This window comes from Eptesicus fuscus, chromosome 3, assembly GCF_027574615.1.
Source record: "Eptesicus fuscus isolate TK198812 chromosome 3, DD_ASM_mEF_20220401, whole genome shotgun sequence".
In the NCBI taxonomy this organism is placed as follows: domain Eukaryota; kingdom Metazoa; phylum Chordata; class Mammalia; order Chiroptera; family Vespertilionidae; genus Eptesicus; species Eptesicus fuscus.
The window spans coordinates 43815909-43843559 of NC_072475.1; the positions used below are offsets into that span (position 1 = coordinate 43815909).

General features: G+C 39.9%; 2 protein-coding genes across 6 annotated transcripts in view; one reads left to right on the top strand and one right to left on the bottom strand.

The window, feature by feature from the left end:
- Window positions 1–263: 263 nt before the first annotated feature.
- On the bottom strand, window positions 264–1830 carry LOC103300663 (60S ribosomal protein L10-like). Its single transcript, XM_008157555.3, has 2 exons — window positions 1740–1830; window positions 264–1051 (listed from the first exon to the last, which is right to left on the bottom strand). Exon 2 carries the CDS (start codon window positions 952–954, stop codon window positions 310–312), a length of 645 nt encoding a protein of 214 aa, XP_008155777.1. The 5' UTR covers window positions 955–1051; window positions 1740–1830; the 3' UTR covers window positions 264–309.
- A 181-nt stretch (window positions 1831–2011) lies between these two features.
- SENP2 (SUMO specific peptidase 2) overlaps window positions 2012–27651 on the top strand; it is a 48099-nt gene continuing 22459 nt past the window's right edge. For 2 of the 5 annotated variants that reach the window (XR_008555545.1, XM_054713807.1), the window contains exons 1-10: window positions 2017–2311; window positions 4521–4576; window positions 13881–14023; window positions 14457–14523; window positions 16479–16569; window positions 20500–20668; window positions 22541–22644; window positions 24238–24332; window positions 24859–24910; window positions 25559–25622. Coding sequence is in view for 3 of the 5 variants with exons in the window: in XM_054713807.1 (XP_054569782.1) it covers window positions 2211–2311; window positions 4521–4576; window positions 13881–14023; window positions 14457–14523; window positions 16479–16569; window positions 20500–20668; window positions 22541–22644; window positions 24238–24332; window positions 24859–24910; window positions 25559–25622 (942 nt within the window). In the remaining 2 variants the exon portion in view is untranslated. Of the gene's footprint in view, window positions 2312–4520; window positions 4577–13880; window positions 14024–14456; window positions 14524–16478; window positions 16570–20499; window positions 20669–22540; window positions 22645–24237; window positions 24333–24858; window positions 24911–25558; window positions 25623–27651 lie in introns of those variants that run through there. The other 3 variants (XR_008555546.1, XM_008157557.3, XM_054713808.1) reach the window with 3 other exon arrangements.

Below are 27651 nucleotides of genomic sequence, written 5' to 3' on the forward strand. Positions count from 1 at the left end.
ATGTTAATCTTTCAGTTGCCTCCTGTACACACCCAACCACGAGATCAAACCTGCAACCTAGTATGTGTCCTCACCAGGAATCAAACCCACAACCTTTAGGTGTACAGGCGACACGCCAACCAATTGAGCCATCTGATCAGGGTTCTGATTTATTTTTTGAATGAAGACTGCTCTTTTGTTTTGAGGAATCGCTTCCCAATACTTGAATGGTGTTCTTAGTTTGGCAAAAACAAAGACCAACTCTTTTTTTTTTTTTTAATAGAAAGCTGATTTATTGGTGGGTGTAAGGTGGGGGCAGCACCGAGACTCTTAGGCGTGCAGGGCTCGCCATTTCTCCAGGGGACCACGATTAGGGATGTATTTGACCCCACAGCCATCTGGGATGAGGCGCTTCTCAGCCACCATATCTTCAAACTCATCCACATTAAACTTAGTAAAGCCCCACTTCTTGGAAATGTGGATTTTCTGGCGGCCAGGGAACTTGAACTTGGCTCTGCGTAGGGCCTCAATCACGTGCTCCTTGTTCTGCAGCTTGGTGCGGATGGACATGATGACTTGGCCAATGTGGACTCTGGCCACTGTGCCCTGGGGCTTTCCAAAGGCACCCCGCATACCTGTTTGGAGCCTGTCAGCCCCAGCACAGGACAGCATCTTGTTGATGCGGATGACGTGGAAGGGGTGGAGGCGCACTCGGATGTGAAAGCCATCTCTGCCACAGCTTTTCACCATGTACTTGTTGGCACAAATACGGGCAGCCTCCAGGGATTCGGAGGAGAGCTGCTCATATTCGTCGGACACCATGTGGCCACAGAGTGGGAACTCACCCACTTTCACCTTCTTCCGCCCCAGGTCAAAGATGCGGATCTTGGCATCCGGGACACCTCGGCAGAAGCGAGACTTGGGGTACGGCTTGTTCTTACAATACCGGTAACACCGGGCGGGGCGGCGACCCATGGCGACACCAGGATCTTCAGTGGCACGCCGAAGGGAAAGAGCAAAGACCAACTCTTAAAATGGAATGGACAGTTGGGACACCGCTAAACTGCTCTGCCTAAAAAAAAAAAAGCCAGCATTAGTCTTACATTATGAAATGGGTTGGGGTGCAGGTGGGAGGGCAATTCTTTTCTGTTGGTGGCTTGTAAAAGATGTTGAGAAGAGTGGAGAGATGACCTTGGGGGAAGGAGAGTCCTCTGGGGAGGCAATGGGCTATAGATGCTGTACTTGCAATAGCCACCTCTCAATCTTCTAGGCTTCGTAATTCTCCTGTTCCTGTATTCTCAAACGTTTAGTGACATCCTAGTGGTAGCTGTGTACAGGAACTGCCCCTCTCCCCAAGCCGGAGTGGCGGTAGCCAAAGGCGGGTAGCTAGTGGTTTGCAGCAGAATTTCAGAATATTATTTATTGAACGAAGGATGAACAAAGACAATTGTCTTGTAACTTATAATCTCCTCTCTCCCCGTAGACCTCTAGGGTGGGGGGGGGGGGGGGGGGGGATGGTGCTGGTTCTCAGACCCCGGTTCAAATTCCAGCCTGCTTTATAACCTTAGGCACATGACTTAATCGCTCTGTGCCTCGGTTTCCTTATTTATTAAAAAAAAAGGGGGGGGGGGGCGGCACAAGATCCTCCATTGCCTGTGGCTGCTGGGAGAAATGAAGGCGACAGTGCCTGCCAAGTACAAGGTATAAGCAAATTAAAGGGCTCCTACCACGGTAAACACTTGTTAATTCATCGGACCTACCTTTACCTCGTGCCCCCAAACGTTGACGGAGCACCTCCTGCGTTTCGGGCTCTCGGGGCGCTCCCTCCCCGGCGTACCAGCCTCATGTGCAGCCGCCTCACGTGCAGCCTGTGGGCCTTGTCCCGCGCGCCGCCTCCGGATTGGCTCCGCCAAAGGGAAAAGCCCCGCCACATCCCTTTCGATCTCATCCCTGATTGGGCCGGGGCCCTGAGGGCGCGCGTGCGCAGATCGAGGACGAAGATGCCTTCCGGTCGGGAGGGAGGAGGTGACGTTGAGAGCGGGGGCAGGCGGGATCCTCCGCTAGCCCTGGGGACGTTCTATCTGTGGGCCTGCGGATCGCGTCACAAGTCGGCGACTGAACCTTGGCTGTGGTGGCTGAGGCGGCGAAGGCGGCGAAGGCGGCAGCGGCGGCGACAGCTCTGGGGTTTGCGTCTCGGGGTGTGTCGGCCGCCGCTGCTGCTTCGGCTTGGTATGTACAAATGGCTGATTAGGCTTCTCGGCACCATTTTCCGCTTCTGCGACCGGTCGGTGCCCCCTGCCCGGGCCCTGCTGAAGAGACGGCGCTCGAACAGGTGAGCGGAGAGGGGGCTGAGAGCTGGCCTGTGTGTCCCCTCCCCCCACCCCGGGTCCGGCCGCGAGCGCCGATCGCGCCCGGAGGGCCCCGGCGGAGAAACGCAGCCCGAACGCGTAGCTGGGCCGCGGCGGTGGAGGTGCGGGTCGCGGGTGCCCTGGTGACGTAGTTGCTTCCTCCGCCCTGGGCTGATGCCGCTCCTGGTGATGGAAGATGCTGGTTGTCTTTGGAGTGGCAGGTGATGGTTAGGATATTGGATGTTTTTGTCCGAGTCCGCGCTGCTTCCTGTCCACAAATGGGGCTTTTTCATACTCGGCTGCTCTTAGGTTGAAAACTAGCCATTTGTTTTGGCTCGCTGTTTACAAAGCACACTCCCAGGTGTCATCTGTGGGCAGTCAGTGCAGTGAAGGGAAGTGAGGTTGATAGCTTGCCCAAAGCCGTTTTCACTGCAAATACTGTTCTCTCAGCACCGAAACAGCAGCTGTCTTGTTCTGAAACAAACCGTGTGTGTGTGTGCGCGGCTGGGGAGAGGGGTAGGGAGAGTGATCCTTAGCTGCAGCATTAGTATTTGAGGGGAGGGGTAGGTAGGTACTTCATTCCTTTAAAAAGACCACTAGTCTGTACTCGTAAGTTAAAATTTTGGGGAAACTAAAAGCTGTTTTTACTTTGCATTTTACCCCTTGGTTTATACCTTAATAGTGTGTGCCCCTTTGCCTAAGACTTAATCTAGAGAATAAAATACCGTAACAGTTCTTTACACACACACACACTCACACACACACACACACACACACCCAGTGATCAAATATCGCGTTCATTTTTTAAAAAAATTATTATTAAGCCTCAAGATCATTGAAAGGTGGTTTCTTGGAGTGTGAGAGAACAAGAGGATTAATACAGGAATCTGAGAATGCAGGTCATTGATGAAATAGATTGTTTCCATTATGTGTTCAGAGGGTAGGGTTTCAACTTATTATGCCTTTCTCCCCTTCTGTAGGGTTGATATAAGGCTCATTGGAGAACATTTTGTAAAGTGCCTAGCATTATATTTTTAAATATGAGTGGTATATACTTTCATAAGTAGTATTTATTTATTCTACCCAGAGGGCCTTGTGCAGAGGACCTGGGGCATGATAGGCAGTTGGTATATATTTATTAGATAGAGAATATTAATTTGCTCTCCCCTGTCCTCTCTCTTTTTGCTACGAATTCCTGCTAGTCAGTGGTTTGGAGATGGAGATACTATTCTTTACTGCCCATCCTTAATCTAAGACAACTCTTCTCAATGTAAGCCATTTTTCAGTCAAAATGAGGCCAGGAGATCCTGGGATGTTTAAAGTAATGAACTAAATTGTATTATCCTAGGATTTATTCTGTTCATTTTTTTGTAAATATGATCAGTCACAACCATCATTAGATGATTAGTAATGTATCATGAAGCTTTAACATTGTTGAGGTAAAGGTTCAATAACTTCTCTGAATTTTCAAATATTTTATTATCACTGTAATATAGTTTCCATGGGAAAAAAAAGCAGTTAAATATTGCAGCTTTTCTGGCTAAGAATTGTCTTTCAAGGCTTCTTATATTGTCTACTTCTACCTGAGATAGAAAATAACTGGGAAGGGGGGTGCTGGTTTTTTAAGTCATTTCTGGAGAGAAGAAGGAAATAACTAGTCCTAGGCTCTTAATCTATGTTCATTTACTAGCTAAGTGATTTCTGACCAATTTCAAGTTTGGACTTTAGCCAGATTACAGATACTACATGATAGTCTCTTTCAAATAGTTGAAACCATGGTGTTAAGTCCAACTATGGAGTGACATTCTCTTTTTTGTACTTTTTTATTTTTTGTTTCTTAATTGATTTTAGAGAGAGAGGAAGGGACAGGGAGAGAGAGCGGAACATCAATTGGCTGCCTCCTGCACAACCCCTACTGGGGTTTGAGCCTGAAACCCAGGCATGTGTCCTGACCGGGAATTGAACCGACTACCCTCTTGGTGCATGGGACGATACTCAACCAACTGAGCCACAACTACCAGGGCGATTACCATTCTCTTTTAAAACATCAGTTTGACCTCATTTTATGACAAAGTGGATAGAGGGAGGTGTGTTATATAAACGCTAAGTTTACTTATAGAAATGGTTATGTGTGTATATATAAGTACATATGTATGTGTGTGTATATATATATATTTTTTTCTTTTGTTTCAGCACTCTGTTTTCTACAGTGGACACTGATGAAATACCAGCCAAAAGACCAAGATTAGGTATTGATTATTAATTTTAAAAATTAGTGTTTTAATAGGAAAACTGTATGTAACAATTTAAGAGCTATAAAGTATATGCAGTGAAAAGTAAGCCTCTTCCCCATTCCTTTTCTACTCAGTTTTTTTTTCTGGAGGTACCTGGGGAATTAAGTGTCTTTCTAGATAGATAAGCCTATACATTGAATATACATTTTTTAAAGCTTTATTTAAATATACATTTTTAAATTCTAAATCTTTCTCTAACATGCGGCTCTTTGGCCCCTTGAGTGTGGTTCTTCCACAAAGTACCACGGCCTAGGGGAGTCTATTTTGAAGAAGTGGCGTTAGAAGAAGTTTAAGTTTAAAAAATTTGGCTCTCAAAAGAAATTTCAGTTGTTGTACTGTTGACATTTGGCTCTATTCACTAATGAGTTTGCCAATTACTGCCCTAGCCAGTTTGGCTTAGTAGATAGAGCGTTGGCCTTCGGACTGAAGGGTCCTGGATTCGATTCCAGTCAAGGGCATGTACCTTGGTTGCAGGCTCCATCCCTGGCCCTGGTCAGGGCATATGCAGGAGGCAACCAATCGATGTTTCGCTCTCTGTCTCTTCCCCTCCCTTCCACTCTCTCTGAAAATCAATGGAAAAATATTCTCGGGTAAGGATTAAAAAAAAGAAAAGTTGCTTTTTAAATTTGTGGAGAAAGCATAAAAACTACTTCAAACTGAATCATCTGGTTCAGATAGCTGAGTGAATCAATCTAAAGTGTTGACTCAAATTGTTTACTTCCCTACAATCTGAAGGGCTAGACATCATTTCATAGAAGAGAATAAAGTTAAAGTAAAAGGGAAAGGCACAATGGTTTACTATAATATTTTCTTATTTCTAAAAAATGCATGTGAATGTGGATCTACCTCCAGATGTGGTGGTTAAGAGTAGACACAGCCCTAACCAGTTTGGCTCAGTGGATAGAGTGTCCGACTGCAGACTGAAGAGTCCCAGGTTCGATTCTAGTCAAGGGCATGTACCTTAGTTGCAGGCATATCCCCAGTAGCGGGTGTGCAGGAGGCAGCTGATTGTTCGATGTTTCTCTCTATCCCTTTCCCTTCCTCTCTGTAAAAAATCAATAAAATATATCCTATCTAATAAAGAGGGAATATGCTAATTGACCATCACTCCGTCACAAAGATGGCTGCACCCACAGCTGAGGCCAGGTTCCCATAAGGAGCCTTAACAAGCAATCAACAGAGACCTGAGGCTACGCCCTCCCCCGCCCTTGTGGGGCTTGACAGGGGACCTCAGGCCACACCCCCCACCCTGGTGTCAAGCTGGGGACCTTAGGCTGCTCCTCTCCGCCCCAGCGCTAGGCCGGGGACCTGAGGCTACGCCCCCTGCCCAGCAGGGCTTGACAAGGGTGGGACTGGCTGGGTCTGGATCTAGCCCAATGGGGAGGGGGTGCGTGGCCGGTGTGCATGTGGGTGGGTGGGTGGGGACTTGACTCTGGGTCCCGTGGTGTGCCCAGACTCTGACAGGAGGAAGGTTTTCATATACATTTTACTAATTTTCTTTCATCTCTGAAACTTCTATTATAGAGAAAGGGCAAATAGCAATATTAAATTATTTCCTCTAATTAATCCCCTTTTAACCCTTTGCACTCGCTTTTTTCTCGATTCCTTTATTCTACTCAGGATTTAATTTTTTAAATACCCCAGATTTTACAAAGCGCGGCAGTAGAGTAAAAAACGAGTTTCTTTTCATACAAACTTATTTATTTGGATTTTTTTATATTTCAAATTATTGATACATTCAAAGAGTAATTTTAATCTCGACATCCGAGTGCAAAAGGTTAATGTGCACGAATTTCGTTCACCAGGTCACTAGTATGTATATAAAAAAAGAGTAGACACATATGTGTTAAGATTTCATTTTAATCTCTTGAGTACTTTCTGAGCATTTCTTACTGCTAAGTAGTGTCTGAGGTTCTGTAGGAAATACAAAAATGAGTAAGACAAGATCTCTATTTTTAAAAACCTTACAGTTGTAAGGGTATAGGATTATATACTAGGGGATATAAGCCAAGCACATAAATAATACCAATGTCAATGAGAACATGATAAATGAAATAAGAAAGGTAGTAACAAAATACTGTCCAATTATTAGCTGGTTAAGAGTCTCAGTGGATAGTTGGTGAAGGAGCTAATATGTGAGATGGGTCCTGAAAGATGGATAGGATATCAGCAGAGTAATAGGAAGGAAAAGCTTTCTAGGTAGAGGGAATAATAGTATTGTGAAGTTGTGCAGTTCAGGAACTAGTGGATAGAACTTAGGGAAAAAAGTTGGCAAAAAAAAGTTGGCTTTGAATGCCAGGAATATCTAAATTCATTAGAATGGTATTTCCCAAAGCACAGGATAGATACCAGTCAAGAAATTATTTTAGGAGGTACAGTGTTCATAATATTAAATAATATTTGAGTTATGTTATATAGTTTAAAAGTTGTATCCTTTTCAGTTATTTTAAATTTCTGGTTATTTTAAGCAGAAAATCTTGAGTGAATGCTTAGTATGTCCTCAATACTTATCTAAAACAGTTGACCTTTAAAACAACATGGGGGTTAGGGTAATCAATTCCCTCATGAAGTTGAAAATCTATGTAGTATAACTTTTGACTCTCCTAGAATTGAACTAATAGCCTTCTTTTGACTGGTAGTCTTACAGATAAATAGTTGATACACACACACACACACACACACACACACACACACACACACACATACTGTATTCTTACAATAAAGTAAGCTAGGAAAATGATAAGGAAGTCAAAATACATTTACAGTATTGAAAAAAACCTGTGCATAAGTGGACCTGCACAGTTCACATCTGTGTTATTCAAGGGTCAGTAGTACATGCTAATCTCTCCTTATTTAATAGGCCCAGCTAGAACTTAATATTGTTGTGTTTTCATTTCTTTATAAGGCAAATAATGTTGCTTTACATTCACAGAAGTAATATAAAATTACCTTTCAACATTCAAAGAAACCCAAAATATTAATTGAAAAGAATATATGCACCTCCATGTTCATTGCAGCTTTGTTTAGCCATAGCCAAGATATGGAAGCAACCCATATGTCCATCAATTGACAGTAAAATAAAAAGCCGTGAGCCCCAGCTGGTGTGGCTCAGTTGATTGAGCATCACCCCATGCACCGAAACATTGCTAGTCTGATTCCTAGACAGGGAACATACCCAGGTTGCAGGTTTGATCCCCAGTTGGGGTGCATGCGGGAGGTAACTGATTGATGTTTCATTCTCATGTCGATGTTTCTCTATTTCTCTCTCTCTAAAAAATCAATAAAAACATTTTTTAAAAACAACAACAAAAAGCTGTGGTACACAGTGGAATACTGCTCGGCCATAAAAAAAAATTAAATTTTACCATATGTGATAGCATGGATGGACCTGGAGGGTGTTATGCTAAGTGAAGTAAGTAAGATGGAAAAAGACAAATACCAATATGATTTCACTTATATGAACAAAATAAACAGAAACAGATTCATAGAAACAGAAAACAGACTGATGTTTGACAGGGGAGGAAGGTTGAGGGACTGGGTGAAAAAGGCGAAGGAATTAAGAAGTATAAATTAAGAAATATAAATTGGCCCAGCTGGCATGGCTCAATGGTTAAGTGTTGACCTATGAACCAGGAGGTCGAGGTTTGATTCCCGGTCAGGGCACATGCCTGAGTTGAGGGCTCGATCCCCAGTGTGGGCATGCAGGAGGCAGCTGATCAATGACTCTCATCTTTGATGTTTCTCCTTCTCCCTTCTCTGAAATCAATAAAAATATATTAAAAGAAGTATAAATAGGTAGTTACAGAATAGTTACAGAGATGTAAATTTCAGCATAGGAAATATATACCATAATAACTATGTATGGGATCAAGAAGGTACTCGAAATATTGGGGAGGTTCTCTATAAAGTACATGATTTTATAACCACTATGCTGTACACCTGAAACTAATACAGAATAATATTGAATGTAAACTGAAATTGAAAATAAAAAATTACCTTTCAGTCCTGGCCAGGTAGCTCATTTGGTTAAATTAGAGCATCGTCCGCATACACCAAGCTTGCAAGTTCAATTCCTGGTCAGATCACATACAAGAAGCAACTAATGAATGTATAATAAGTGGGACAACAAAATTGATGTTTTCCCTCTCTTCCTCTCTCTCTCTTTCTCTCTAAAATCAATAAGTAAAAATACTTTTTAAAATTACCTTTCAAATACATTTGTTTACCAAAAGAGTCAATTTTAAAGAAAAATATAACTGTATGTGGTAAACAAATAATAACATACACAGTGAAATTATAGACGTTTCCAGAGATAATTCTGGCAGTAATCCATTTTATGGATTTCTATGTTAAGGATCTCTTCCTCCACGATTTCCATGAAATATGTGTTAGGATTTTCTGAATGGAAACTATAGAAGGAAACCTAAGGCAAGGAGGAAGCAGTGAGTAGCAGAGGTAATACTGGCAGAGTTTGTAAAGGTTTATAGTAATGTTAATAGAACTATCTGCCACGATGGCTGTTGAGCACTTGAAATGGGGTTAGTGCAACTGAATTTATAATTTTTTTAATTTAATAAATCTTTATTGTTCAGATATTACAATTGTTCCTCTTTTTCCCCCCATAGCTCCCTTCCACCCGGTTCCCACCCACCCTCTGCCCTTACCACTCTCCCCGCACTGTCCTTATCCATAAGTGTACTATTTTTGTCTAGTCTCTTCCCGCATCCCCATACCTTTTTCCCCCTGAGAACTGTTAGTCCTCTCCCTTTCTATGCCCCTGCTTCTGTTATATTCACCAGTTTATTCTGTTCATCAGATGTTTTATTCACTTGATTTTTAGATTCACTTGTTGATATGTATTTGTTGTTCATAATTTTTTTCTTTACCTTTTTCTTCTTCTTCCTATTCTTACAAAATACCTTTCAGCATTTCATATAATACTGGTTTGGTGGTGATGAACTCCTTTAGCTTTTTCTTATCTGTGAAGCTCTGTATCTGACCTTCAATTCTGAATGATAGCTTTGCTGGGTAGAGTAATCTTGGTTGTAGGTTCTTACTATTCATCACTTTGAATATTTTTTGCCATTCCTGTCTGGCCTGCATAGTTTCTGTTTAGAAATCAGCTAACAATCATATGGGTGCTCCCTTGTAGGTAACTAACTGTTTTTCTCTTGCTGCTTTTAATATTCTCTCTTTGTCTTTTGCTCTTGGCATTTTAATTATGATGTGTCTTGGTGTGGTCCTCTTTGGATTCCTCTTATTTGGGGTTCTGTGCGCTTCCTAGACTTGTAGGTCTATTTCTTTCACCAGGTGGGGGAAGTTTTCTGTCATTATTTCTTCAAATAGGTTTTTAGTATCTTGCTCTCTCTATTCTTCTGGCACCCCCATAATTCGGGTGTTGGTACGCTTGAAGTTGTCCCAGAGGCTTCTTACACTATCTTCATATTTTTGGATTCTTATTTCTTTTCCAGTTGGGTGTTTTTTGCTTCTTTGTATTTCAAATCTTTGACTTGATTCTTGCGATCTTCTAGTCTGCTGTTGGATCTTTGTATATTATTTTTTATTTCAGTCAGTGTATGCTTAATTTCTAGTTGGTCCTTTTTCATATCCTCAAGGGTCTTGCTAAATTTATCAGCCTTTTCTAGGAAATTCTTGAAAAACCTTATAACCGTGATTTTGAACTCTATAACCAATCGTTTGTTTTCCTCCACTTCTTTCATTTGTGACCTGTTTCTTTGTCTCTGCATTTTCGCTGCTTCCCTGAGATGATTGTGTGCTAGGTGTCCTGTAGGGCCCAGTGGCTCAGCCTCCCCAGTTACCTGAGGTGGACACTCTTGGTGCACCCTTTTGTGGGCTGTGTGCACAGTCTTGTTGTAGTTAAGCCTTGATTGTTGTTGGTATCACTGGGAGGAATTGACCTCCAGGCCAATTGGCTATGAGGATCAGCTGTGTCTACTGTGGGAGAACTTCTGTGCTGGAGACACCCTTATGAGACAAGACTTGCAAAATTGCAAAAGCCTCTGTGCTCAGCTTGGATGGGGCGGAGTCTCAGGGCAGAACAGACAGCATTGGCTTCCCATCAGCCCTGCCCTAAGAGGCCCCTGGGTCTCAGTGTCCCGCAGTAATTGTTGCAAGCACCTTTGAGAGAAAGCTGCCCTCAAGTTTCACCTGCTGCCAGACAGTCCAGTTTCTCCCCGAATGAGTCTGGGTCTCCAGAGTCTTGCCCGGAACTGGAGTTCAGAGCAGTGGGGAGCTTTTGTCTCCTTCCCGCTTGAGAAAGCCAGCCACGTATTCAGTTGTCCGCCCTCTCTCCGCGCGTCTCCGTACCTCTGCCTTTCGCAGTTCCTCTGAGTCTCAGTGTGCTTTTCTCTTTCTGACAGTCCAGTTTCACCCTGTATGAGTCTGGGTCCCCAGAGTCTCTCCCGGAACTGGAGTTCAGAGCAGTCGTGAGCTTTTGTCTTCATCCCAATTGAGAAAGCCGGCAGCGTACTCAGTTGCCAGTCCTCTCCACGCATGCGCCTTGATACCTCTGCCTTCTGCAGCTCCTCTGAGTCTCAGTGTGCTTTTCTCTTTCCTTCTAGTTGTAGAATTTCCACTCAGCCAGCCTTCCTGTGGTTCTGGATGATGTCTGTTTTGTCTTCTAGTTGTAGTTTTGAAATTGTGCGAGGCAGCAGTTTAGGTGTTTACCTATGCCACCATCGTGGTTCCTCCTCTGAATTTATAATTTTAATTAAATTGAAAGTTGGGTAACTTACATGTAGCTAGTGGCTACTATATGGCAGTACAGCTCTGTTGTTTGCTTTTCAGAGAAAAAAAAGGAAGGCTTAAAGAAAAGGAGGACCTTAGAATGCAGACTCATAACTTAAAGAAGAAAAGGATCTTAAGAGATCTTAGGTTAGTCTCAGGAAAATAAAGTGGTCTTACCTCATTTTATAGATGAGGAAGGCCTTTTTTTGTTTTAAGTCTATGTGAACTTTTGTCATAATCTTAGGCATACTCAGATTTTGACAAAATTTGTAGGAAAATAAATATTATGTTACTTTTTAGTGTCCATTATTTAACTAAGTTGTTAAGGGTACCTCTTTTAAAAATATGTTTTAATTGATTTTTTAGAGAGAGGAAGGGAGCGGGATAGAGAAATAGAAACATCCCTGCTGGGGGATCGAGCCTGCAACCTGGGTATATGCCCTGACCGGAAATCGAACTGGTAACCTCTTGGTTCATGGGTCACTGCTTAACCACTGAGCAACATGGCTGGGTAAGAATACCTCTTGTCCTCTGGGCTTGGGTGACTGTAGGTTAGTCACCAATCCCTAAAGCTGTTTTTCTCCCACATAAAGCTCACATTATTAGAGGAGTAACGTGGAATTCTTTCTAATTCCTAAAATGAGACACAGGATATTTGAAAACTTTGTTTCTTTTAACTATGAAACAGGTCAATTGCAAACTGGTTCTTTGAACTATTCTCTAGTTTCACATGACTTCAGATTGGTTTCTGCTTTACCCAGCTATCACATCCTCCCTGCTGTTTAAGTTATTTCACTATCTTTCTGTAAAGTATTATATATCTTATCTGTTCTGGAGTGCTTGTTGCTTAAATGCCAACATCACAATTTCAGGCTGTTTTTCTCTAAAGCAGAATGTGGCTAAGGTGATGATCTCTTTCTTTCAAACCAGTGCTTTAGAATACCCTTATTTAGGAAATTGTAGAAAACAAGTCATCAGTGTAGGAAGTAAGAAAAGGGTAGTGATAAAAGGAGGAAGTTAAGAAAACACAAATTTACCCCTCCCCCTTGTTTATTTACTTGCTTATTTTGTAATCTTTATGTTCGGTGGCAGGGAGGGATGAGTCTGACACATTTTCTCCAGTAGAGGGATAGCCTTGTTTTATCATAGATGTTTAAGAATTGCATATCTTATATTCCAGTAATTTCTACCTTGGCATAGCCAAGATACAGTAGGCACTTAGCAGGTAGCTGTTTAGGACAACTATAACGTTACCTGCCTTGGAAGTAAGGACAAACCTATGAGTAAATGATGTGTTTCCTGTAGGATTCTGCCATGCCTAGTGACTATAAACTCTAGGTTGTTAAGTTATGTCCCTGACCCTAGGGTATAGATTTCTTTTATTTATATATATTGATTTCAGAGAGGAAGGGAGAGAGAGATAAAAACACCAAAGATGAGAGAGAATAATTGACCGGCTGCCTCTTCCATGCCCCCCACTGGGGATCAAGTCTGCAACCCAGGCATGTGTCCTGGACCGGAATCAAACCGAGGACCCTTAAGTCTGCAGGTCGATGCTCAATCCACTGAGCCAAACCAGCTAGGGCTCTTTTTGTTTTGTATATTTGGGAGAAATCATTGCTTGAAAGCTGTCCTTTCAGGACTTTTGTGTGTGAATCTGTGTGATAGTTTCATATTTTTGTAGCATCCCACATATCTTACTAAAAATACAAAAATCACAGTGCTGGAATTTCAGTTATTTGAGTAGGAGAAAAAAAAATTTTACAGGTAACTTTTTATCTCAATGATTAAAAATAGGACTTCTAATAAAAATTGAGAGGCCTTTTTAGATACAATAATATTATTTTTTTAAAAATACTAGAGGCCCGGTGCATGAAATTTGTGCACTTGGGGACAGGGGGTCCCTCAGCCTGGTCTGCACCCTCTCGCAGTCTGGGAGCCTTCGGGCAATGTCTGACTGATGGCTTGGGCCTGCTTCTCGTGGGGAGTGGGCCTAAGCTGGCAATTGGACATCCTTAGTGCTGCTGCAGAGGCAGGAGTCCTCTGCCACTGCTGCTGCGCTCACCATCTGTGAGCTCCGCTTCTGGCTGAGTGGTGCTCCCCCTATGAGAGCGCACTAACCACCAGGGTGCAACTCCAGTGTTGAGTGTCTTTCTCCTGGTGGTGAGTCCGCGTCATAGCAACTGGTCTTTCCGCCATTCGACCGATTGGCATATTAGCCTTTTGTTATATAGGATGTTTTTATTGATTTCAGAGAAGCAGAAGGGAGAAGGGGGGAGAGATAGAAACATCAGTGATAAGAGAGAATCAATGATCTGCCTCCTGCACGTCCCCTAATGGGGACCAGCCCACAGCCTGGACATGTGCCCTGACCAGGAATTGAACTGTGACCTCCTGGTTCTGGGTCGACACTCAACCCGTGAGCCACACCGCTGGGCTGCAATCTTTTTTTTTGCCAGAAGTTTATTACTCTAGGTTTATATGTATATGTAATCTATGTTACACTTTCTAGATTGCTTTATTCACCAAGTGAAAAACAGTCTCTACAATGCTGCCAGCTTGTTTGGATTCCCATTCCAGCTGACCACAAAGCCCATGGTAGCTTCTGTAGCTTCTGCTTGCAACGGAACACGGAATGCGGCCCCTTCGGGAGAGGTCAGTGGGGAAAGGACTCCTTTGGGACTACTGATTTTGGTACTTAATCATTGAAAGTATATTTTGTAAATATTCTCATTTTGGGCATTAATGTGTAGAATGACTTCTATGCAGAAATATGCATGACTTTATTAGCCTTGATATATAGGCCAAAAACTTAAAAGTTTAAGAAATTACACTTTTAAAAGGAATTACATATTTAAGAAATAATTATAAAGAGCTTAATTACTGAATAATAAGTATGTTTGGAGACCTTGGAATTGTTAATTTTTTTACATCATTTTGTGAGTCTTCACAAATTAAATGTCTGGTTTTATTGATGATATCTCTTCTGTGAGCTAGCACCAATAGAGTGATTTTTATTTTTTCATATTAGAAACTTACTTAAATTCTAAAATTATATACTACAGAAGTTATTTTATTTGATTTTAAGGTATTTTCGAACTCTTCATCTTGTGAACTGACAGGTTCCGGATCCTGGAACAACATGCTGAAACTGGGTGAGGTGGATGAAAATATTTCTGTTTTCCCCTTCCTCCTCCTGCTTCTTTTTTCTGAGTTTTGAGAATATAAAAGAACTCTGCTTTGGTATGAAAACACAGACATTCTCTCTGTCATTCTAAAAGGCAAATAGCTTTCCTTTACAATTGTCTTTGAATTTACTGTTGTGTTTTCTATTTGGATTATCAGTGTCCATAATGTGACTTAGATCAAGTTTCATTCCTTAAAAACAACAACACACAAACATTTCCTGAGTGCTTACTCTGTGCTAGGCACTATGCTAAGTTATTAAAATATTTAATAACAAAATAATAAAACCTTTAATAATAAAACAAATAGCAATAATAACAAAAATAGTAAAACTCTGCCTTGGAAGGACTTTTTTTATGTGTGAATCTGATTGGGGAGCAACCTTAGGTCTCCAGTTCTCAGTTTTATGATTGGGAACCTCTATCTCATCCAGACCCCAAAATTGAATTGTTAATTTTTTAATATACTGTGCACAGGGTGAGGGTATAGGGAGAAACCAAAGTCCTGAAAATGGTGTGATCTCTGTCAGGCAGGTAGGTATGTAAAGTTTGAGAAGAAGGGGAAAAAGAGCTTTTAGAGAAGTTGTGGGTTTAGAAGTCAAAAGTGGAAGAAGCTAAGGAAATGATAAAAACCTTAGAGTAGTGCTTCTCAAACAAACTTTATGTGAAGTACCTCTAGTGGCAGATGAAAGGAAAGTAAATGTGTACCCCCAAGTCTGAGAATCTAGTTCCAAGGGACCTAGGGACAAAGATGATACTTCTTTGAAGCCTTTCATTTTATTTAAAAAGCTAATACAAATTAGATTTCATAATCTATTTATATTGTTTGACTATATAAATGTTTAAAGTTATTTACCATTAAAATTGACATGGAAGAGCTAGTAGATTTATCCAGCCCGAGGCATTAGCAGTATATTTCTGTGGGTTTGTGTAGTCTAATCAGAGAAGCACAGGTATTCCTGGGGCAGGTTTCTAATATAAACAAGTCCACAGTCTCTAATCTGAAGCCCTTAGAAATGTGTTTAGGGATTCTGAATTTATTCTATTTTAGATTGTGTTTATTGAATATTATTTAAAAAACCCATTGGGTTTGAACATTGGTTCAAATCAGGTTTTGCAAACAAATGAATTCGGTCAGTTTAGGTTTTGCTGCTACAATTGCATTTTGGAGTCCTCAGGCACTCCAAGCCCCTGTAATAGCTTCAAAGAAAATGTGGCTGATGAAAATTTGGTTACCATTTTTTGAAGTATAGTAACCACCTCACAAGTGTTAGAAGCTTCCAGTGAAATGTAGTAACATATGGCAGGTTTTCACTTAAAAATACTTCTGTTTTCTTGGGAGGAAAAAAAATCCTGAAAAATTCTCTCTTTTTTTTTTAAAAAAAAATATATTTTATTGATTTTTTACAGAGAGGAAAGGAGAGGGATAGAGAGCTAGAAACATCGACCAGCTGCCTCCTGCACACCCCACCGGGGATGTGCCCGCAACCAAGGCACATGCCCTTGACCGGAATCGAACCTGGGACCTTTCAGTCCGCAGACCGACGCTCTATCCACTGAGCCAAACCGGTTTCGGCCTGAAAAATTCTCTTACTTTGATTAGGTTGTAGGGAGTTTTATAATCATTAAGTTCTTCATGCCTCTTATTGGTCCCAGCAAGCAAAACTAGGAAAGCTTCCCTATGAATTGTTATTGCTTATCTGAGATCAAAGACAAACTAAGCACTATTGCTTTTCCTTTAACCTTACAAAGTTAATTCTGATCTCTGTGCTGTATAGTAATAGAATTTGAAAAAATAACATATATGGTTCTGCAGTGTAGACTGATCACACAGTTTCTTTTCTAATGCAGTGTTCACAAATGTTTTTTAATTAATTAATTAATTTATTTATTTATTTACAATTACAAATGCATTTTTAAAATAGGTAATAAATCTCCTAATGGAATAAGTGATTATCCAAAGATCAGAGTGACAGTAACTCGAGATCAGCCTCGTAGAGTCCTGCCTTCCTTTGGGTAAGTGTTAAATTCTGCCTTTCTTTACATGGAAACTTAGCACATATTAGGTGCTCACTCTTGCTAGGCATTCACACTTTTTTTCTATTATGTAATCTTGTTAAGCAAGTACTCGAGCTTGCCGAATATCATGCAGCTAGTGAGAAACTTGAACTCAGGTGTGTGTTACTTTTTCTGCCATATTATATGCCCACAGCATCTGATTTTGAAAACCTTTTGAAAAAGAATTGCCATTCAGTTATAAACTTTTTAAAAAGTATAATATGCATGCAGAAAAGTATGGAAATAAGTGTCTAGCCTGATGAATTTTCATACACTGAACTGTTTTTTTCATTACGGTAATTCTCCTTTTTGTGTTCCTACTTTCTAGAATTTCTACTACTTGGATATTAAACCTTTTTTAAAAAAATATATTTGACCTTTTGCATTGATCTAATTTTTCCTATAAATTCTCTTTTGTTATCCTTGCCCTTTAAAAAAAGAAATCTTTTACTGATTTCTTTGAGGAGGGGCTTCATAGTTTTTAAGTTGTAACCATCCTCCCTTTCCCTATTCCCCATGGTTTTTCTTCCTCCAAGCCTCTTGTTCTTATTGTAAGGATGCAATATCTTATTTCTCTAAAGCTGTTAATTATTTTAAAATTTCTTCTCCCTGCTTTTCTGCTTCCCCTAAATTCCTTGCCCCCTTTGGTTTATTTTTGATCTTTTTAAAATATATATATATATATATATATTATTGATTTTTTTTTTACAGAGAGGAAGGGACAGGGATAGAGAGTTAGAAACATCGATGAGAGAGAGACATCGATCAGCTGCCTCCTGCACACTCCCCACTGGGTATGTGCCCCGCAACCGAGGTATATGCCCTTGACCAGAATCGAACCTGGGACCCTTGAGTCTGCAGGCTGACGCTCTATCCACTGAGCCAAACCAGTTAGGGCTATTTTTGATCTTACGTTTCATATTAGAGTCTATTCAAATACTGGTAATCCTTGGCTGTCCACTCATATTTAAGAATGAGACACTAACTAAAAACTGGGTTTTCTGGAGTTGGATGAATGGTTGGTTGATGGTAGAGCTAGGAAAGAAAGTACGAAATGAATTTGTAATGTCTTGTGCCAGAAATAAAAGAGTGTTCAGAAACTGGGGGACATGTCAACATGATACAGGAGGAAACTTGAAGGGGCTTTCACTGGCCAAATTGGGAACAATTTAAACATCAAAATGAATAAAGACAGGATATAGGTGCTATAAATAAATATATACTGTGGGAGGGAAAGGTCTTTATAGTAGGATGCCAACTAGTAAGTGTACAGGGAATGATTGAATTAGAAAATGGCTATTTTGTAACAATTATAGTAATTGATAATATAGGAATCAATTGAGCGGAACCTAGTAAGTAAAAGTTTGATGAGGAATGTGATACTTATATATACTCAAAATACCTCCCCACAAATTACTTTTTAATTACAAAGGAAAAATAATAACTTTAGGATAAAGAAAACTGCTTGACGACTCCACCTTAAGGAAAGGAACAAAATTAAAGCCATCCACAGTGAGACAAAGAGACATTGTGGCCCCCAGATATATTGCGCTGAAGACATCGGTTAATTCATATTCCTGCAAAAATAATCCGAGTCTAAGAATGAGAAACCTGGTTAAGGCCTGTACTCTTCATTATAAAGATGAAGAAAGGCTAAAGAACTTTCGGTTTAAAAGAGACTAAAGATACATGACAACTAAATACAATGTGAGCTTCTGCATTGGATTCAAGATAGTAAAAATATTGTCGTGAAGGATACTTTCAATGTCTTTGAAGAAATTTAAATGTGGCTACATGTTGCCCTGGCCGGTGTGGCTCAGTGGATAGAGCATCGGCCTGCGGACTAAAGGGTCCCCAGGTTCGATTCCCGGTCAAGGGCACATGTCCAGGTTGTGGACTCCATCCCCAGTAGGGGGCGTGCAGGAAGCAGCCGATCCATGATTCTCTCTCATCATGGATGTTTCTCTCTCTCTCTCTCTCCCTCCCCCTCTGAAATCAATAAAATATATTTTAATAAATAAATAAATAAATAAATAAATAAATAATAAATAAATAAAATGTGGCTACATGTTACATATTGTGTCATTGCTAAAGTTCCTGGGTTTTGATGACTCTTATGGTTAGGTAAAAGATGTCCTTGTTCTTGGGAGATACATACTTGAATATTTAGAGGTGAATTTATTTTCTAAGCATTTAATGCTATAATTATCTCTATAAGCAATGCTTCAGCTGCATCCCATTCATTTTGAAAAATTGGTTTTAATTTTTATTCAATTTAAAAGTATTTTCTAACTTCTGTTGTACTTTCTCTTTAACCAGTGATTATTCTGAAGTGTAGAATTCTGTTGTTTAATATCCAAATATTTGGGACTTTCCAGACATCTTTCAGTTATTTAGTTTAATTACATTGTGATCAGAGAATATACTTACTGTGATTTCAGTTCTTTTAAATTTTAGCATTTGTTTTATGGCCTAGAATATGGTCTATATGGATGATGTCCAATGTGCACTTGAAAAGAATGTTGGGTGGAGTGTTCTATAAATGTCAGCTCAAGTTGTTGATGTTTACAGGCCTTACTGGTTTCTGTCTACTTTTTTATTGATTGATGAACAAGGAGTATTGATGTTTCCTGCTATAATTGTAGGCTTATTTCTTCATCCAGTTATGACCGTTTTTGTGTATTTTGTCTTCATTTGACATAGATTCACCAATTGTTATCATTTTGCCAATTTCTTTATCATTTTCTGTCATATATACATAATATTTTTTTCTGAACTATTTGAGAGTCTTAGACTCATGTCCTTTTAATTATAGGTACTTCAGTGCTTTATTTCTTAAGAATGAGGACAATTACTTATGTAATCATAGATTACAATAATTAGAAAATTTAATATTTAGTCTTATTTAAATTTATCCATAATAGAGTATTTTTTCTGGTCCACAGTTCAGTGCAGGATCATGCATTACGTTTAATTTTCAGTCTTGTTGATCTCCTTTAATCTGGAACAACTCCTCAGACTTCCTTTAATAGCACGGATATTTTTAAAGAGTACAGGGTAGGGCATCTATTATTTTGGATGGAAAATAATACAGTAATTAATAAATAATAATAAACTCTGTTTTGCATCCTCACAACAGTAAACCTACTTCCATCCCACCCTACAAAATATTTCTTTTGTAGACTGTCCTTTAATTTTGTCGGATGCTTATTCATGATTTGTTTTAGATTGTGCAACCTTTTTTTGGTAAAAATATCATACACGTGGTGTATCCCTTTTAAAACATTACATCAGGAAGGTGTGATGTCAGTTTGTCCCATTATTGGTGATGGTAGGAGAGGCAGGCTCTTCCACCAGCAACAATGACTAGGGGCTTTATGGCTTTCATTTCTTTAGCAGTTATTAATTTACATTTATTACTTTAGCATCCAGCAAATACTGCATGCCTTTTGGCTTTGATCCTTTTCTAAGATCAAGTGATGAAACTATGTAATCTCTGTCTTCATGAAATTTAAAGTTTGGTGTGGGATATAGACATTGAACAATCACGTGATAATTCCAGTGACACCAAGTGAGTAAAGGAAAAGTGCAGCACAAGGGGAGGGTATGTGTAGTAGGGGAGCTAATTCCAGAGTTGGGGTTGGAAAGTTGGGTTTGAGGAAGAAGGCAGAGGCTCTCATGTAGCAGCCCTGGTGACTGGAATACAGGTTCCATAGTGGAATTCTACCTCTACTCTAGAGATAGATCTAACTTTTGTGAATGCTAGTTGTCTGATTTGCCAGGAGCAAGCTTAATCTGGGAAGCCTAATCACAGAATGGTCTGAAGCTAAGAATCCAGCAATTTAAGCAGTTTTGTGACACATGTTTCTTTTTTTTTCTGTCTCTCAGTTTTACTTTGAACTCAGAAGGCTATAATAGAAGACCAGGTGGCCGCCGCCATAGCAAAGGCAATCCAGAGAGTTCCTTAATGTGGAAACCTCAGGAACAGGTTGTAACAGAGATGATTATTGAAGAGGGTGGCAAGGGTCTGAGGCGTCCCCATTGTACTGTGGAGGAGGTAAGCACTACCAGTCTGATCTCTTTTAAAAACTATTTTATGAATTCGGGGTGGGGTATAAGTAGTATATGTATTATAGTATAAAATTCTCAAAAGGTATAAAAGGGTGTACAGTGACTATAAACGTCCCAGTCTCACTTCCATACCTGGCCCTACCACCCTGTTTGACTCTGATACTTCTAGAAATATTCTATATGTATGTAATTAGTCAATTTCCAAATTATTTTCACTATAAGAAAGAAAAAGGAGTCATGTTAGGAAAAGAGAATGGGTTCTTTTTGGGTGCCTGGATTGTTCTAACTTGTTTCTTTTAGAAGCTGTATGTAATAACTGACTAAATAAGAGAAGTTAAATGGTGTACATGTCTACTCTTTCCTTCCCTTTTCAGGGCACTTAGCATGATATCTTCATCAACAAGATTCTCTTCACTTCCCTTTGAAGTCTTCACTTATTCCAGGAGCATTTAGAATTATTTCTGTATCTGGCATTCCCTAGGACCATCACCTATTGCTACATGGTTTTCTGAGCCACTTAGTTTTGCTCATCTTAGGAATACTTGTTTGGGTGCCCAATGTCAGCAATTAGAACAGAATAAAACATGGTCCCTGACCTCTGGGACCTTATATATAAATAGTTGTACTGAACAAACAGAAGTAGGCAGCGAGAGGAAAAGGACTGCAGCCCTGGAGGGGGTTTTAAGGAGAAGTATTATAAAATAGCCTTCAATACCTGTTAGATGAGAAATCAGAAATGAAACTGAGCACATATAGGGTATACATAGGATATATTTTAGAAATATTAGAAGGTAATATTAGCAAGGGCATATTCATTGGTTAGGTGTGATACAAAGTTAGCAGGAAGAGCCTGAGTCCCAGATTTCAGTCTTGAGAAATACGTGCCACTGACCAAGATACCTTGGGTGGTTAGGGGGAATTTAATGACTTCAGTTTTAGACATTGTTTAAAGTGCCTGTGGAACATGCAAAGTGACCTGGCTCAGAGTTTTGAGAAGAAGGCAGGGATGAAGACATTTCTGAATATTCTGAATATTAGTGTTATATAAATTAAGGGAGCTGAGACATTGCTCAGGGAGAAAATGTAGTGTGAGAAGAGATACTGGGCAGGACCTTTGGCATTTTGGACAGGCAGAAGAAATAATCTGCAATGGAGATTGAGAAGATAAGAAGAAATCAGGAGAGTGTATTGTCCAGGAAGGCAAGGCAAGGTTATCAGGGTGAGATGCTAAAGAGAGAGGTTAATATAAGGCTGAAAAAGTATCTGTTGGATCTGGCCATACAGCGTCATTGGTGACTATGGTGAGACCTGTCCCATTTGGAAGCTGAATGTTCTGAATGTGCAAGTGGATTATTCTGCTGAGTTTGTGGTCAACCTAGTTCTGCTGTCAAAAACTCAGAAGCCATCCAGGTCGAGGAGATGATGTAAATGAGTGAAATGGGCTAGAGTTAATGGGCCATCTAAAGGGAATAGCCCTACGTAACTCCAGATTATTGATTTGGTTTTTCAAAAGAGGCTAGATTTTTGGATATTTTTAATTTATAAAGTTGGTAATTAAAGAAATTTTGACACTCAGTTGGAGCATCTTCCTGAAATGCCAAGGTCTTGGGTTTGATACAAGAATCAACCAACCAATGAATGAATGCATAAATAATTGGAGGACAAATTGATGTCCCTCTCCCTCCCCTTCCCCCTCCTTCACCCCCTCCCCTCCTCCTCCCGCATTAAAAAATAAATTTAAAGAGCACTGTGCTGATCAATAAAATACATCTATGACCTGTTAAGTCTTTGCTTAAGATTTACTTACCATATATGTTTAATGTGCTAGAAGTTATCCAACATGCTTTCTTCTATTTAGGGTGTTCAAAAAGAGGAAAGAGAGAAGTACCGAAGGTTATTGGAGCGACTTAAAGAAGGTGTTCATGGAAACTCTGTTCCTCCTGTCACTTCAACTCATCATAGGTAAAGATGAGCTAACAAGATCAGTGCTTTGCCAGACATCTTTTTTCCTTATTTTTGGAGAGGGAATTGGTAGGAAGGGTTTTATGGGGGAAAAAGAGATTAACATGGAGAGAACTAGCCCTGTCATCTAGTAATGGTTATATGGTCCCTCAGCCTGGATTGCGAGAGGGCGCAGGCCAGGTTGAGAGATCCCACAGTGCACGATCAGGGCCAGGGAGGGATGCGGGAGATTGGCCAGCTGGGGAGGGACTGCGGGAGGGCTCCAGGGCGTGTCCAGCCCATCTCATTCAGTCTTGATAGGCTGGACCTCAGCAGCAAGCTAACCTACTGGTTGGAGTGTCTGTCCCCTGGTGGTCAGTGCCGTCATAGCAAGTGGTTGAGTGACCTTAGCATATCATTAGCATATTATGCTTTGATTGGTTGAATGGCCGACTGGATGACCAGACACTTAGCATATTAGGCTTTTATTTATATAGGATAGTTTTCTGTTAGCTTTAGAATCCTTGTTCAAGTGTACTGACTTAAAACTCTGATATAGAAAAGTTGAAATCAGGAAGCAGAGTTTTTTCAACTCCCAATATACACATTTCCCACAATCTCTGTCTCTGTCTGCCTCTTTTCCCCTCCTCCTTTCCTGCATGTCCCTCCCTTTTTCCCTCTCTCCCTCCCTCCCTCCTTCCCACCTCTCTTCCTACCTATCTACCTGCCTCCCTACCTCCTTATATACACAGTTCCTGAGGCATCTTAGTGGATGCATCTTAGCACAATTGGAAACCTTCCACTTTAGATACAAGATTAAAGTCACATAGGTCATAAGAAGTTTTTCTTATAAGACTCTTCATTAGTACTGTAATGATTTGAGCAAAAGATGAGAATGACAGGAGGAGTTGATATCTGGCCTTATAAAAAGGGGACAAAAAATATGTGAGCTCAGAATTGAGGTACATTTGATAATTTTAACAAGTGTGAATACACAGAGGGCTGTCCCAGAAATTATGTAACAGCAAGTTGAAGGTGAAACTGTCACAAGACTAGCTGGTTGAGTGCAGAAATAACAAAGAAATATCTGTCTGGGAATTTTAATTTTGGTTGTGAATTTTTAAAATTTGAATTATCTTAGTGTAGGAAGTCAGAATGTTAATGTTTTCTCCATTTTGTCTAGCCACTGTTGAAAACAGCAGTATGCTTCGTGAACTATTGGTTTTGTCACATCAGCAAAATCCTCAACCTCTTTTGCTTTTTTACATTCTTGTGTTGTTTTAGGATCCATTTTAGTACTTTATGTAAAAATTTCCATATTTTGACCTGAGTTTTATCACATGAGATTTTTCAGTGGGGGTGATGCTGGGGATTGAGAACATGCAATTTTACAAATAGAACAATTGGAGGTTAGTAACTTGACTGAAATATTAGAATCAGGATTAGACTCCTTTTATCCCAGATGATGCTGTGTTGCATGCTTTCTCTTGTAATTTGATGACTCAAGGGTAATCAATAACTCTTGTTTGGAGAAGCTTGTCAGACAAAGATAATGATTATTGGTGGTAGATTTTCCTTTTGTATCTGAACGTCTTCGCTTTTTGTGTTTCTAAGTTCTCAAAGGTGTCACTTGGATACATTAAAGACCAAAGGCTGGGGGGAAGAGCAAAGCCATGGAGTCAGAACAACTCAGTTTGTTCCAAAACCATGTGAGTTCCCGGATTTAGCTCTATCTTAATATACTGAATTTAGTGCATGTGCATATAAAATTGACAAATGGCGTACTTATGAAAGATGGTGAAACCTTAAAACTTTATTAGACCCAGGGTGTTGACTGGTTTACCCAGTACTAGTAATTTAGTAAAAGGGTTATTTCAAGGTGAAACAGATTTACAAAATACCTCTTGATTAAAATTCCTAACTTTTATATATAGTAGTATATATTTTGTGAGCCTAAAATTAATTTATTTTTCTTATATTAATTTCCTTGACACTAAATGATAGCTTTCCAAATGAGCAGACATCAATTTACACTAAAGATTATATTTAAAGAAGAAAGCGATTTATGCATTTTTAAGCAACTTGATTTGTAAGGAGGCTAATGTCTTTGGAATTTATTCTAACATTTCCATGTAAATCAGTGTCTTAATACTTTGGAGACTATGTAAATTGAAATCCTAGCTATATATTGATTAATAAAGAAGACATTTTATTTTTTCTTTACCATCTTCACAGATAGAGCTGCTGAAACAAGGGGTCCTCTATGTCCAATGAGGAGTGAAAAGAGGTACATGGTTCAGTTCATTCTAAGTTTTCTTTTGACATTATTTTCTTTTTAAAAAAATATATTTTATTGATTTTTCACAGAGAGGAAGGGACAGGGATAGAGAATTAGAAACATTGATGAGAGAGAAACATCGATCAGCTGCCTCCTGCATACCCCCTACTGGGGATGTGCCGCAACCAAGGTACATGCCCTTGACCAGAATCGAACCTGGGACCCTTCAGTCCGCAGGCCAATGCTCTATCCACTGAGCCAAACCAGTTAGGGCTTGACATTATTTTCTTACTTATAAGCTATATTTATGAGTAACCATGTCTGAGGAATTGTGAACTCTCCTCAACTCTGGTTAGCTGGTCAGCATATATGGGTATATACATAGCTTTTGTGTCAGATGCTCACCCTAACTTGGGAGTGGGCATTTGTCTCCTAGGCATTAGGGGTTGGGAGATGCAGATGCCACTTAGAAGAGAGTGTAGTATGGTGGGCATCTCTGGTATGTGACCAGTGAAGGCAATTCTACGTGCTTTAGGATTTGGATGATAGTTCAAGGCAATTTTTGTTTGTAAATGATTCTGTCTTATTTCTAAAACTAGTCTTATATGTACCAGATTAAAATAATCCAGTCTGTAATCTCTATATTTTTTCCCTCAGGTGTTCAAAGGGGAGAATTTCAGATATAGAAAAGACAGTTGGAATTAGACTTGAAAATGAAGGTGTAAGTAGAAACCCTAGTTAAAATATATATATTTTTTTCTCTTTCACCTGACTTACTATTAATATTTTGGTGCACATGAAAAAAAGAAAAATGATATATGTTCACTTGATTTCTAACTGTTGTTTTCTTGGAGAAATTAACAGACATTGAAGATATACAACTTCAAGGAAGATAGCTTCCTTCTGAGTTGCTGGAATTTTATTTCTGTGTGATAGCCATCTTGTTTGTAAGAGAGACTAATTTGCCTCCATCTCAGCCCTTATGTGTGTTGCCTGGCTTCTTTTAGAGAATTTTTAAAAACCATACATCTCTTGGAAAGATATGTGCTCAGGACTTTATTTTCAGAGTCAAGATTTTAGATTTACTTGAAAATAGTATCAATCTCATGCTTAATTAGATTTTTTCTATATAAGTATCAGAATAATGTGTTCCAGTGATCTCTATAGCAATACCAATCCTATATAATAAAAGGCTAATATGCAAATAGACCAAACAGCAGAATGACCGGTTGCTATGACGTGCACTGACCACCAGGGGGCAGACGCTCAATGCAGGAGCTGCCCCTGGTGGTCATTGCGCTCCCACAGGGGGAGCACCACTCAGCCAGAAGCCTGGCTCACGCTGGCAAGTACAGCCGCGGTGGCAGGAGCCTCTCCCACCTCTGCAGCAGTCAGAAATCCCCCAGGGCTCCTGGAATTTGAGAGGGCGCAGGCCGGGCTGAGGGACCCCCTGCTGAGTGCACGAGAATTTCTAGTAATTTTAATAATATTGGTAAACATTCCATATCCAAAAGAAATACATTCCTAAATTAAATGCAAACTTGAAGTTTTAGATTATTTCACATCTTAGATATATACAAATACCAAAGTGTAGGGGCTAAGTCATACTCCTTTAAAAAAATATGTGTGTGTGTGTGTGTATGTATGTATATATATATGTTTTATTTCAGAGAGGAAGAGAGAGAGAGAAACAACAATGATGAGAGAGAATCATTGATTGGCTGCCTCTTACATGCCCCCTACTGGGGATCAAGCCCGCAACCCAGGCATATGCCCTGACTGGGAATCGAACCGTGACCTAGTTCATAGGTCAATGCTCAACCACTGAGCCACATCGGTGGGGCCTAAGTTACAGTTTTAAGCCATGGTCTTAAGTCATAAATCTTAGAACATTACCTTCTCTGATTTCCCCATTTCTGGTGATTCAGAGTGAATCCCTTTGTGTGTAATTATCATTTACCATCTGTGGGACAAAAACTATGCAGAAAGCCTGAGAGAGGATGGAGGGGGTGGTGGTGGTAATAATTTGAAGACCACATCCTGCTTCTCTGCCTGCTGAACTTGAAGGCTTTGCTATCTGCGACCAGTACCCAGCAGCTACTGGTTTCCCAGGACTGGTATGCCTGGCAGTTAGCTAGAGTGAAGAGTACTGGCTAGGTGTGTTGAGAATGTGGTTCTAGTCCAAAACTCTATTTCTAAATAAATTTCCAAATTTAAAAAATGGTTTGAATACAGATTAAATTCAGTATTAAGCGTTACATAGGGTCATGATAAGGAAGGGTCTTATCAGAGTTTCTAGGATGCTGGCAGAATGCTACTTGTTGACCTGAATGGTGGTTACATTGGTGTTGATTTTGTGAAAATTAAGTGATACATTAATGTTTTGCACATTTTTTTATAATTTATAATTTTTAGAACAAGTTTACTTAATATAAGGATAGCAGTGGTTTATTCTGAGTGATGGGATTATGGGTTGTATATTTTGCTGTTTTAATACTTTCAAATATATTTTTTAACTAAATTATTTTTAATTCGGATAAGAGAACTGAAAAATGCTTTTCTTGTTTACCTTCAGGGAAAATGATGAGTGTTCTGTTTCATGGTTTTGTAATTGAGGTGTCCTGTGAGCCTTACATCTTGAACATTGTTTGGTCCCTCTTGCAGGAACAGATATGCTAAAGCTACTCATGTGATGATTTGTTAATTCTCTATTCCTTCAAGATAATAGCACTGTTTTATATTTCATGTGT

What these genes read in the sequence shown, in the direction of transcription:
- LOC103300663 (XM_008157555.3), bottom strand. Translation starts at nt 954, where the DNA reads ATGGGTCGCCGCCCCGCCCGGTGTTACCGGTATTGTAAGAACAAGCCG.